At 45.5% G+C, this 12,208-nt stretch overlaps 1 protein-coding gene across 18 annotated transcripts; it reads left to right on the forward strand.

Annotated features, from left to right (window-relative positions):
• Nucleotides 1–1,202: 1,202 nt before the first annotated feature.
• On the forward strand, nt 1,203–10,051 carry LOC123129895 (subtilisin-like protease). 18 transcript variants are annotated; one of them, XR_006463707.1, is made up of 6 exons: nt 4,827–4,881; nt 5,619–5,699; nt 7,280–7,354; nt 7,437–7,968; nt 8,946–8,999; nt 9,677–10,051. XR_006463707.1 is itself a non-coding variant. In XM_044549870.1 (4 exons), the coding sequence occupies exons 1-3, from the start codon at nt 2,413–2,415 to the stop codon at nt 5,750–5,752; spliced, it is 2,352 nt and encodes a 783-aa protein (XP_044405805.1). In that variant the 5' UTR covers nt 1,203–2,412; the 3' UTR covers nt 5,753–7,968; nt 8,946–9,921. The 18 variants fall into 18 exon arrangements, 1 of the variants encoding a protein (XP_044405805.1); XR_006463704.1 differs by having other exon boundaries at nt 7,280–7,968; XR_006463705.1 differs by having other exon boundaries at nt 4,830–4,881; nt 5,619–5,703; nt 7,280–7,968.
• The last annotated feature ends 2,157 nt before the right edge of the window (nt 10,052–12,208 follow it).

Raw genomic sequence — 12,208 nt, forward strand, 5'->3', positions numbered from 1 at the left:
ACTTGTTGAGTGAGCGTAGCGAGAGATGCTTCCATGATAAGTGATCCACGGTCAGCTCGACCATGATCAGAATTGAACGTAATAGAGATCATTGGCTTCTCGCAGGGATGCGATGCCTGGAGACCACCTGGGTGATCCAGGATGAGATATTAGCATTGTTCTGGCCTTGTTTATTGGGTCGATATTTTCGTTTTAACTCGGCTAACTCCCACGTTACCGCGATCACTTGATCGTAGCAACTTCACCTCTGTCCGCTTCTCCCCTGCTTAATATACGAAAGCCAACAGATTTCTGGATCTCTCTCCCTCTAAATGAGTTGACCTGAACCTGCAAGTTATCTGAAAATTGCAATATTTAATTTTTTTGCGGGGTAATTGCAATATTTATTTTAGTTTTGAGAAAACGGCAACCCATCATTTGTTTGGATGGCCTGAGCTGAGGCAGAACTTTATTAGGGCCGGTCAGCTCCACAGAAAACAGACCTGACAACTCAAATCAAAAAAAGAAAAGAAAAAAGTAAAACAGAGTTGGAATGTGGCACAGGACATGAGAAAGCGCCAGGCCAAAGTACGCTACAGCTGACAGGAAAGCAACGCGATTGCAGGGAACACGCACACCCAGCTGCCCCTACGGCACTGAACGTCTCCAACGGATTAACACGACTGTAAGCGGACATTTCTCGGGTTCTCTCTCTAGCCAATTAGTACCACTCCATCCACTTTTCCCCTTCTTTCTCCCTCCGGTGGATCTCCAGCCACCCAGGCCCGGGCCATGGGCGGAGACGGCGACTTCAACGCCGCAGGCGGCGGAAGTGGGGTTGCGGGTCGGAGGCGTGGGCGGCAAGTGCGAGGCAGCCGCGGCCGGGAGACGCAGGGCGGCGCCCCGGCCCGAAGGCCGCGGCAGGAGTTCGTCGCCGAGGGCCCGAGGCGGCAAGTGCGAGGCAGCCGCGGGCGGGAGACGCAGAGCGCCGGCCCGTCCCGGAGAGGTCGCGGCAGGAGTTCGTCGCCGAGGGCCCGAGGCGGAGCGCACGGGGTCGGCAGGCGCAGCGCCGGCGAGTTGCTGGAGTACGGGAGGGAGGCACCGTATGGATTGTGCAGCGGCGAGGAGGCGCCGGCTGCTTCCGCTTCCGCGCCACGAAGGCGACGATGCGCGAGTCCCGGCCTCGTCCAGATCATCCATCGCCAATTCGCCAGGCAAGCTGAGCTCCTCCCTCCTCTCTTTTCCAAATCCCGATGCTTTGATTTACTACTGATTTTTTTCATCAGAAAGCGCTAATTATGGTTTAACTCCGCTATAAACATCTTGTCCCGCCCCGCTATTTTAATTTCAATCCAACTTGAAACTTAAAGCAGGCTAGCGCAACACTCGACACGCAGCGTCGTCCTCTCGGCCACTTTCACCAGCACCCACCAGCAGCATAGCTTCCTCTTTTTCCATAGATGGAATCATGGAAGCTCAACCTCTCTCACTTGCAGTGCACCCACCACCAGTCCACCACCGCCACTGTCCTCTCTCCCTTTGGGTCACTTCTCTGTTCCCTCCACCATTTTCCCCATCAGCTCTGCAAGCTGCGTGCTGACGCGGTCGAACCTTTCCTTGTTTGGAGGCTTTCTCTCCACCAGCGCAAGCTCGACACACACCAGTGTCTATGAAGGATAGCCTTGCCCTTGTGTGCTTTGCAGGGACTAGTGTCCAAATCCTAATCCTAATGCTTTGATTTGCTACTGATTTTTGCATCAAATAAAAAACGCTAACTATGGCTTAGCTCCGCTTTTGATTTTAACTTAGCTGAAACTGAAACCATGCTAGCGCAACACTCGACACGTAGCGTCGTCCTCTCGGTCACTTCCTTCCACCACCACGCACCAGCAGCGGAACTTCCTCTTTTTCCATAGATGGAAGCTCAACTTTTCTCTCTTGCGGAGGCTTTCTCTCGACCAGCGCAAGCTCGACACGAGCGTCTCCCTACGCCATGTAGGGGTGTCAGGGCATCACTTGTGTGTCTCCCTGCCAGGAGGAACCGCACAGAACAATGTGATTTGACTCACATATAGGCACAGGAGCATCTAGGCGGGCGTGCAAGGTTCAGCACGCAGCATTTAACGTTGAGGCCCGAAGCCATTGCTGTGCTTGTGCTCTGCCCCCCTTTCTTTCTCTCCCAAAACCAACCGAGGTAGAGTGAGGGAAAGAGGAAGAAGCATTTGCTGCTCTCCACCGTGCTTCCACCACCACCACCACCACCAAGAGAAAGAGGAAGAAGCATTTGCTGCTCTCCACCGTGATTCCACCACCACCACCACCAAGAGAAAGAGGAAGAAGCATTTGCTCCTCTGCGCCGTGCTTCCACCACCAGCAGCCCCGTCGTCCTCTCTACCTCTCGCTTCTTCCATCACCACCACCTCAGCTCAAGCCATGGCATCCTTGGCCAACCTCCTCATCTCACTTTTCTCGCTCACCCTCATGCTCCTGCATGCTCCTGCACCTGCGTTATGCAACGACCTAGGTGCAGGCCTCTCTCCAGGCCATCACACATACATTGTGCTGCTGAGGCCACCCGTCGAAGCCGGCAGCGACGACGACCACCGCTGGTGGCAGGATTCCTTCCTGCCAACGCCTCTCGCCGGCTCCGATGAGCCACGCCTCATCCATACCTACACTGAGGTCTTCACGGGGTTTGCCGTGAGGCTCACCGAAGACGACCTCGCCATGGTGTCCCAGAGGAAGGAGTTTCTGCGGGCGTTTCCAGACCATCTCTGGCGCCCCAGCACCACTCACACTCCGAAGTTCCTCGGACTGGAGAAAGATGCCGGGCTGTGGAAGGACACCAACTATGGCCAAGGAGTCATAATCGGGGTCCTGGACACCGGCATATACGCAGAGCACCCTTCCTTTGATGACAGTGGCATCCCGCCACCCCCATCAAAGTGGAAGGGCTCATGCCATGGCGCTGCACGCTGCAACAACAAATTAATAGGTGCCAAATTCCGTAATCCCAGAGCATATGATTCCGGAGATGACACAGGGCATGGAACACATACCTCGTCCACCGCAGCTGGGAACTTTGTCAGTCATGCCTCAGCCCATGGCCTCGGCAGGGGCACAGCTGCCGGAATTGCTCCACATGCACACTTGGCCATGTACAGGGTCTGCATCATTCTTGGGTGTGCATCCTCGGACATAGTTGCCGGGTTAGATGAAGCCGTCAAGGATGGTGTTGATGTGCTTTCACTCTCCCTCGGCCCCTTTTTTGATGTCAACTTCACTGATGACCCGGTTGCCATTGGCACATTCAATGCGGTAGCAAAGGGTGTTGTTGTCGTGGCTGCAGCTGGTAACAACGGGCCAAGGTCCTTTATTGCCAACTCTGCACCATGGTTGCTCACAGTTGCAGCTGGCTCGGTGGACCGAAGCTTCCAGACCGTTGTGCAGCTTGGCAATGGCGAGCACATCAGTGGGGAAGCTTTCAATCAGACTGCGAACTCAAGCTCCAGCTCTGTTCCTCTGTATTGGAACAAACACTGCAAGTCATCATTGGCTGGAAGAAATGTGGCTGGCAAAATTGTGATTTGCCATAACACAGGACCAATGAATGACACAGGGTCAGCAATCAACCAGTCTGACATCAGTGGCATCATGAGTGCCGGGGCGGCTGGCATAGTCCTGATCAACAGGAAAGATGCTGGCTTCACCACCCTTCTGGAGGACTATGGCAGTAATGTTGTGCAAGTGACTGTGGCTGATGGCAAGAAAATCACAGAGTATGTGAGGACAACAAGCAAAGCCAGTGCCAATGTTATATACAAGAACACTTTACTTGGCGTCCATCCATCTCCCACCGTCGCAGCATTCTCATCCCGCGGTCCCAGCACATACAGCCCCGGTGTGCTAAAGCCAGATATATTAGCACCCGGGCTCAACATCATTGCTGCATGGCCACCGCTCACCATTCTTGGATCTGGGCCATTCAACATTAGATCAGGGACATCCATGTCGACTCCACATGTCAGTGGAATCGCTGCGCTTGTCAAGAGCTCCCATCCTGATTGGTCTGCTGCTGCTATCAAGTCAGCCATCCTCACCACAGCTGACATCACGGACAGCGCTGGTGGCCCGATCTTGGACGAGCAGCATCAGAGGGCAACCGCGTATGCCATGGGTGCTGGCCATGCCAATCCTATAAAAGCTATTGATCCGGGCCTTGTGTATGACCTTAGCATCACTGAGTATGCTGGCTACATATGTGCTCTCCTCGGTGATCAGGGCTTGGCAACCATTGCGCGTGACCCGACATTGTCCTGCAAAATGCTTCCCAAGATACCAGAGGCACAGTTGAACTACCCATCCATAACAGTGCCACTCAGGACGAGGCCATTCACGGTGAACAGAACCGTGACAAATGTGGGGCCAATAAATTCAGTATACACACTGAAGATGGAGGTTCCCAAGTCTCTGAGAGTGCGAGTCTACCCAGAGACGCTGGTGTTCTCCAAGGTTGGACAAAAGAAAACATTCAGCATTACGGTGAGCAGGCATCGCAATGTCGTGTCAAAGGCCTTGCAGGGAAGTTTGAGCTGGGTGTCCAAAAAACATGTTGTGCGTAGTCCGATCGTGGCTTCTCCTCTGTTGTAATCAGGAAAAGCATGTGTGACATATGACGTTGGAGAATCACACATGTAATATTGTAACTAGGGAAACGACTGTCTTTTAATTAGAAGTGTATCCATGCCTGTAAAATAATTGATGTTTGGACGTTTAGCATCCATTGCTGTCACAATTTTTTTCTGAATTACTTTTTCCTTTTCCCAATTTATCAACAGTGTTTGCTGCAGGTAGTAGATCACCATTGAGAGGTGCTGCTTCTAAGGTGTAAAATCCATCCAGGTACCTAAACCTACCCTTTCCCTCATATGGGTATATGCCATCGCTACCTCCAGATTTTTTATCCGCGCTATTGGTGATATACTTTCTGCCGATATGAGCTATTGATGATAAACTTGCTCTCCTTTCATTTCCTCTACATTAGTTCCTTTCAATGCTTAGGTTCAGTTGGGCACTAATGACTATTTCGGGTGCTTTGGAATTAGATTATGATGATATTAAGGTCATCATCAATCTACATGAGCAAAGGAGAGGTTTGCCTGAATACTCGTAGCTAAATTGGCTTTTCTCCCTGTGTTTCTTTTCTGGTCCTTTTCGTCTTTTGCAGTTCGGTGTATATATGTTCCGAAGCTAAATTGAGTCTTGACTTTTAAGAGGTAAAATACATCGTTGCAGTAATTGTACAGTTTAAACCTATTAGTTTGTGTTGTAAGCACATGTATTAGTGAGTCAGTTTAGAGCTTGTACTATTAGTTGTGTATGTTAGCTCACTCCCCTGTCTCAACCCGGAGCCAGGCACCGAGTTAGACCTTGCCAACACACGCTCTCTTCTTCCTCAACTCCTCTGCTTTCTGCCTCCAGGTCCAGGTCGCTCTCCTCAGTAGTGCTACATGAGTGTAGATTTATGTTTGCCACTGGATCCGAAATCCTTCATCTTTGCTGATGCTATTCCCCTACTTTTTCCCCATCACTTGACACTCTAATCTCCCTGATTTTGGTCTCTGGTTTTTGAATTGCAGATAGTGGCCGCAGCGTTGCCGCTGGACGGTGCACACTGGAGCTGGAGTATGCAGCCACGACAGAGCTGCTCCGACATCACTGTAGGTTGATGTTCTCTATCACTCCTGAACACCTTGAACTGTCCTCTAATTGATCTAGAGATTTCTGGGACCTAAAATGCTCTTGTGTGCTGAGACAAAATCCCCAAATTGATCCTCTAATTCAAAGGACAGTGATTTCTGGGACCTAAAATGCTCTTGTGTGCTGAGAAAAATCCCGAACTCTCGCCTTTAAACCCAGCATTTATATTAGGCCTAAATCCATAATTTATACTGATGTTTAAATCAAATTCCCACCTCAATGGTTTCTGCTATAAAACTGAGGTGATGGTGCTGTTATGTCCTAAGTATTTTGTGCCTTAAACCATTTCACTATTTTCTTCATGTCGCCAGCTTTCCGTTAATGAAACCATTGTGGTGACATGGGATTTGTGCTTGTATGTGAGAAAAAAAATATGATGGCATGAAGAAAAACACCTTTGTTTGATGCAATTGCTCTTTTTTGTTCTTGCTTGCTGGCTTTGTCTCTACTCTGGATGCAACTGCTTTCTCTTTAGGAATGCTTCTCAGCTCCTCCCCCTCCACGACAGCCAGCATTGGTGGTCTCTCAGTTTTTTTATGGGGAAAGAGAAGTGGAGACAGTGGGAAGGGGGGAACTACTGCCAGGTGAATAACTTGGAACCCCATTGTCACTGTTATATCTTCTTCTATTCTTATCTTTCCTCCTCAAGCAAGTATACCCATTTTTTTTCTCCCGAAAAGAGGGTAAAATCCCCCATCATCCATTGAAGCAAGTGAACCCATACCTTGGTCTAGATGATCCTTTTGATTCATTGGTTAAGCTACCATGCTTACACTATTTGAGCCCCCTTGTATGTTTACAAAAACGATTCGTTCCGTTGCTTTCTTTCAGATATCTACTGTATTCAGTAAGATGATTTGACCTTACCTGAAAACTGGATTCATGAAGAAGCCCAAAAAGTGCCGGGCTTAGTGCAACCCAGTTCCTAGCCAGTGTGGGGTTGTGCCATGGATATTTGGAGTTGGATGGGAGTGGTAACCCATGATGCATTTCAGATTTCACTATTGTGGTAACTATTTGGGGAAGATTTAAAATGGCTCCCTTCTTTGTGGGCCAATGTGTGGTTACCACACGACTAACTATGATTAGGCAGTCTTTTCTCTTCCCTTCCCGCAAAAAAAAGTCTATCTTCACAATCTGGACATGTTGGAGACCATTATTTCTCCTCTGCCATAGTTTGCTGCTGCCATGTTAACTGAGAGTTGGTAGCCAATATCAAGTGATTTGGAAATTTTGTTGGTCTGAACCATAAATGTGATGATTTATCACAATTGTCATGTGATCACGATTTTGTTGATCACATTACATCTATGCTCTGTTTGTTTGTTTGTTTGTTTGTTTGTTTGTTTGTTTCATCACAATTGTCATGTGATGATTCCTGCCCTTTTGTGTGGTCTCTCTCTCTCTCTCTCTCTGTGTCGCATGTTAAATCCCCCAAATTCGATGGATGCCTGCTCTTCCTGCCACACTGACATCAATTTTTAAAATTTATTTGACAATTCTGCACCAAATTCCTCTCCTATCTCGCATCGGATTTCAGTGGAACGGGCGAAGAAAATCGACCGCGCGACACGGCCACCCGATGTTGGTGAACGGCGAATGACCTTGCTGTCAAGTATGCCACTTTGCACTTTTGTTTCACTAATTGACACCTGCAAGTAACAAGTCCTGATAATTTAAGAGACTTGTTCTTGTAGGATGGCATTGGATGTGCATGAATTGGGCATCTGGTTCAGCTATGTTAGGTTGATACCTTCTGTGCAGAAGGGATGGCACTGTTAATTTTCTCCCTTTGGTTATTCTGTTGTCCTACAAGGCTAGCTTGATGTACATGGCTGGATATGCAATTGGCCTGGGATGCAAGGTTTTTATGCTCGTAGGCTCACATGATGTACTGATGGTAACATTGTATATTTTAGGTATAAGGAGGGTTTCTTGGCTGCATTGCCTCCTCCTCGCCACCAGCCAGTTATTTGCTGCATTTTCATGTCAAATTTAAGCAATTGATAGTTCATACATATTGTTTTGATTATCACGCTGGATACAATTGAGTTTAATTTCTCACAAATGATACGAGTTTCTGTTGGTGGTGGCTCGAGCGATGCAGGACATCGGTGAGTACAGCGGCGTCTACAGCTGGTGGGAGCGGCGGTCAAGATCATGGGCATGGCTTGGGGAGTGGTGCTTGTGTCGACCAGTGAGGGGCGCATCTGCTACCAACATGCCAAGGTAAGCTTCGCCCAACCCTTCCCTCTCTCCCTCTTTGTTCCCATCTATGCTCACTCCATGCCACATCCTTCCCCATGATCGACTCCATTCGGTGATGTATGTCACATCCCTGGATCGATTTAAGCTCATGTAATCTTCAATCAATCGAGGTGGACATTCATGCTACCCGGATCTATAATCTTCTCAGTTTGTAAAAATATTCTTGTGCATTTGCTACATTTGTTTTCCCTTGATTAGTTGCTTATTTTTCTACTTCTCTTGGGTTATTTGGAGAGCACGTAAATATGGAGAATCAATGGGGAAGGCAAATATAACACTGGATAAATAGCTCCCTTATTCTACTGAATTTTACTTGCTATTTTATTAATCATATTAAACCAAGATGCCTTTTCTGCATTGTCACATATTGATAGTCACATTTGAAGGAACCAGGAGAAACTCCAGCGTTTGTACTACTCTGTTTCCATAGTAGTTATGCTCTTTCTCTGAAATATGAAGTCAAATACAAAAATAGTGTTGACTCTTCTCCTTTTGTTAATGATTTGTTCTAACTATAAGGTTAGCATGAATTGTATTTATGAAATTATCCTGAGATGCAGGCAATTGTAGGAGGAAAATAATTGTTTTTGTTGAAGATCTTGGTTTCCGTGGTTGGCACTATGATACTCCTAGGCATCCTCTATTTTGGACGCTTCAAACTTTGTGCAAGGATGATTATTAAAATCCAAACTTTGTCGTGTCTGATTCCATTGTCATATGCTTGTGTTTTGAAGCAGACTGTATATATGCTTATGTCTTGCTTCAGTTTCTCATGCAATATTTACCATAGTGTGCTCGATACAGTTTCAATGATATTATCTAAGCAATTGTATTTTTTACAATTTTCACTTGATGATGCCAACAGTTCATCAATTCCGTCTGAATTTATTTGTCGGGTCTTGTAGCTATCACTAAGCTTTGCTTCCTTCCAATTTTAGGATCAGTAGGCGTGACTGATGATGCAGAGCCATTCCTGGGGTCTCGACGATTTGGTACTAATTTAAATTTTAATTACTGCGAAATATTCTCCATTATGCATGATGCATTTGGTTCTTATAACAGATTTAGTATTATGGTGTTGCTTTATGGGATTATGAACAAAGTAGATTTGGGAAATTCTCATAGTGCAATTGATGAATCAGACCATTACTTAGTTAAAAATGTAAACCTTAGCTTCCTCGGTGTATCTATATTACTATATGGCCTACTACTACTCGTAGTGTGGTAGATAGTCCAAATGCAATTGCATTGTTTGTGCTTACATACAACTATCTGCTCATTCTCTACCACCTACACTACTATAGCTGGTGGTACGTGCCAGAGAAATCGTTTATGCCATAGCGTGGGATACCTGTCTCCTGTTATTTGAAAGCACCTGTTGATTTTTTCGTTAGAGTATTCATGATTTGAGTTTTATGTAAAGGTCTCTGGCATCCTTCAGCACAACTGGCCGCCTGCCTAGAAAAAGAATTAAAATTAGCTGCATTTGCCTGTACCTAGAGGAATAGAGGGCAGAATAGTTGCAGACTTGCTTTCTACTAATCAGTTGTATTTACACTTTAGGTAGCTCATCTATAAGTACCCTGATAACAACAGATTGATATTACGTTGATATTAATACACTGAATCTTTTGGAAAGAACACTGACAGAATAGAATTTTGCGAACAGGGAGTTTGAGGTTATCATTGATTAGGTACCCTGGAGAGCTGCAAGCTGCTTGTCTTGTTTCGAATCATGTTCCTGCTGTTTTATCTTTATCCCCGCTGAGAGTGCATTATGTGGGTAGTGTAATCATCATGCTCTCTGAGGACATGTATAGAGTTGCAACTCTATTTCTTGAAAATTAACCTTGTAAATTCCTGTTTCCTTAGAACTGTTCCTGTAAATTGACCCTGTAAATTCCTATTTTCTTAGAACTGGTCCTGTAGAGTCGCATCTTTGTTCTCTTGAAAATTGACCATGTAAATTCCTATTTTCCTAGAACTGATCCTGTAAATTCTTCCCTGTATTTTAATGAAGTTTGGTGTCGGGGCTTTGATATAACAGCAACTAGGACATTGGAAACTAATATTAGTTGCTACGTATTGTGGTTAACCTCATCCATTTTGTTGGAGGTCAGCCATGTGCCAAACACCACACAGAAAAGAAATTGGAATGGGTGTCACCTACCTGGCACCGCAGAGCTTTTGCTCAAGAGGCGCACCCACTAGTCTGTACAAGGAGTGTAGGGTTCCATGTAGCCATCGACGCTAGTGTTGGCTTCCATTCCTACGATAATAAAAGATAAAAGGTGCCAACAGAACTTGTTGCAGTTGCAGGTCGTACTTAAACCCGGATTCTACAACCTGTTGCAGTTGCTGGTCGTACTTAAACTCGGATTCTATGAAAACCATGCACTATTCATACACTAGAACAACTACTGATATCTTTTATGTCATTGCCTAATAACCTTACAAGAAACAATGATACCATTGGGAGCAGAAAAATATATGTGCAAATAGGATCAATTTGTATATCTTGCTTCAGGAAACCACAAATTCCTATATATGTGAGTAGTTGATAAGCTCTGCTAAACAGAGATGTACCTATGTTCCTCCCGGATGCTTCACACGACAACAAAGTGATTGAAACCATCAAAAGTGTCATCAAGCACAGAACACTTGTGTTGATCCGGATTAGAGCCATAAAGAAATTGTTTACTGTTTTCTTCTCCTAAATCCTTTTGGTATGGTTGTTGTAGACTTGTACTACCTAGCTGGTTCCTTCTGGTATTTATATAGAGGCACGGCCGATTCTTGAGTATCAAATTTTGCCATTTTATTCATTCCTTTTTTTGGTGTGTTTCCTTTTTACAATTCGCCGTAATTAATTAGGATCCTCAGATTATACGCACATCATGGAATATCATGTAGGTATTGATTGTCTGGCTACAAAATATCAACAAGGAATTTATTAGCATTCCATAACACAAATTAGGGCAATTATTGCATCCTAAAAATAACTATACAAAATTAATTAGGTTTCCAAACATTACGACATTTTATTGGTTCCCAAAATTATTTACAAACAAACTTAATTAGTACTCCATATCAAGATTATGACATTTATTCGCTCCAAAATACATACGAAATTACTTAGTATTCCGTAACAAGATAGAACAACAACAACAACAACAACAACAACATCAAAGTCTTTAGTCCCAAACAAGTTGGGGTAGGCTAGAGATGAAATCCATAAGATCTCGCGACCAACTCATGGCTCTGGTACATGGATAGCAAGCTTCCATGCACCCCTGTCCATAGCTAGTTCTTCGGTGATACTCCAATCGTTCAGGTCTCTCTTAACGGACTCCTTCCATGTCAGATTCGGTCTACCCCGGCCTCTCTTGACATTCTCCGCCCGCTTTAGCCGCCTGCTATGCACTAGAGCTTCTGGAGGCCTGCGTTGTACATGCCCAAACCATCTCAGACGATGTTGGACAAGCTTCTCTTCAATCAGTGCTACCCCAACTCTATCTCGTATATCATCATTCCAGACTCTATCCTTCCTTGTGTGGCCACACATCCATCTCAACATACGCATCTCCGTCACATCTAACTGTTGAACATGTCGCCTTTTAGTCGACCAACACTCAGCGCCATACAACATTGCGGGTGTGGCTGGTGCATAGTCACCTGATATTTGACTGAATTTTTGATTTTGATTTCTTAGTCGACTATGCAAGCTTCATTAGTGGGCGGTCCCGCGCTTGGTGACTGATGCGACCTGAATTACTTCAAAACCATATCTCGGAGAATGTTAATAGTCTATACATATTTGCTTGACACTTCATCAATTTCAGTTTCAACTTTCATTTTCACTCATTTGTTTTGGTTACACTTTATCCATTTGTGGCGACCCAACCCGAAAACGGTCAAGTCTTTGTGTATTTGTACCAGCCCAAGATCATGTTCGCACACATAGTACTTTGATGAAAATATCAAAGTTCAATCACACCTGCTTTATTACACGAATCTCATATAGAGTCTTTATTATATGAGAATAAATTCGATCGAAGGCCAACTCATGAGAAAAACTACCGCGGAAGCGTAGACGAAAAGCGAGTCCATCCTACTCTAAAGGGCAATCACCGAGCGTGGATGGTAGCCTCACTCATGGTTGGAATAATCCTCTACAACATAAGATGTTGCAGCCGTTTAG

This window comes from Triticum aestivum, chromosome 1B (assembly GCF_018294505.1).
Source record: "Triticum aestivum cultivar Chinese Spring chromosome 1B, IWGSC CS RefSeq v2.1, whole genome shotgun sequence".
Lineage (NCBI taxonomy): Eukaryota > Viridiplantae > Streptophyta > Magnoliopsida > Poales > Poaceae > Triticum > Triticum aestivum.

Coding starts and splice junctions, on each gene's coding strand:
- LOC123129895 (XM_044549870.1), top strand. CDS start 2,413: ATGGCATCCTTGGCCAACCTCCTCATCTCACTTTTCTCGCTCACCCTC. Junction 4,522..5,023: donor AGAAAACATTCAGCATTACG/GTGAGCAGGCAT, acceptor CCTCTACATTAG/TTCCTTTCAATGCTTAGGTT. Junction 5,133..5,618: donor TCTACATGAGCAAAGGAGAG/GTTTGCCTGAAT, acceptor TTTGAATTGCAG/ATAGTGGCCGCAGCGTTGCC.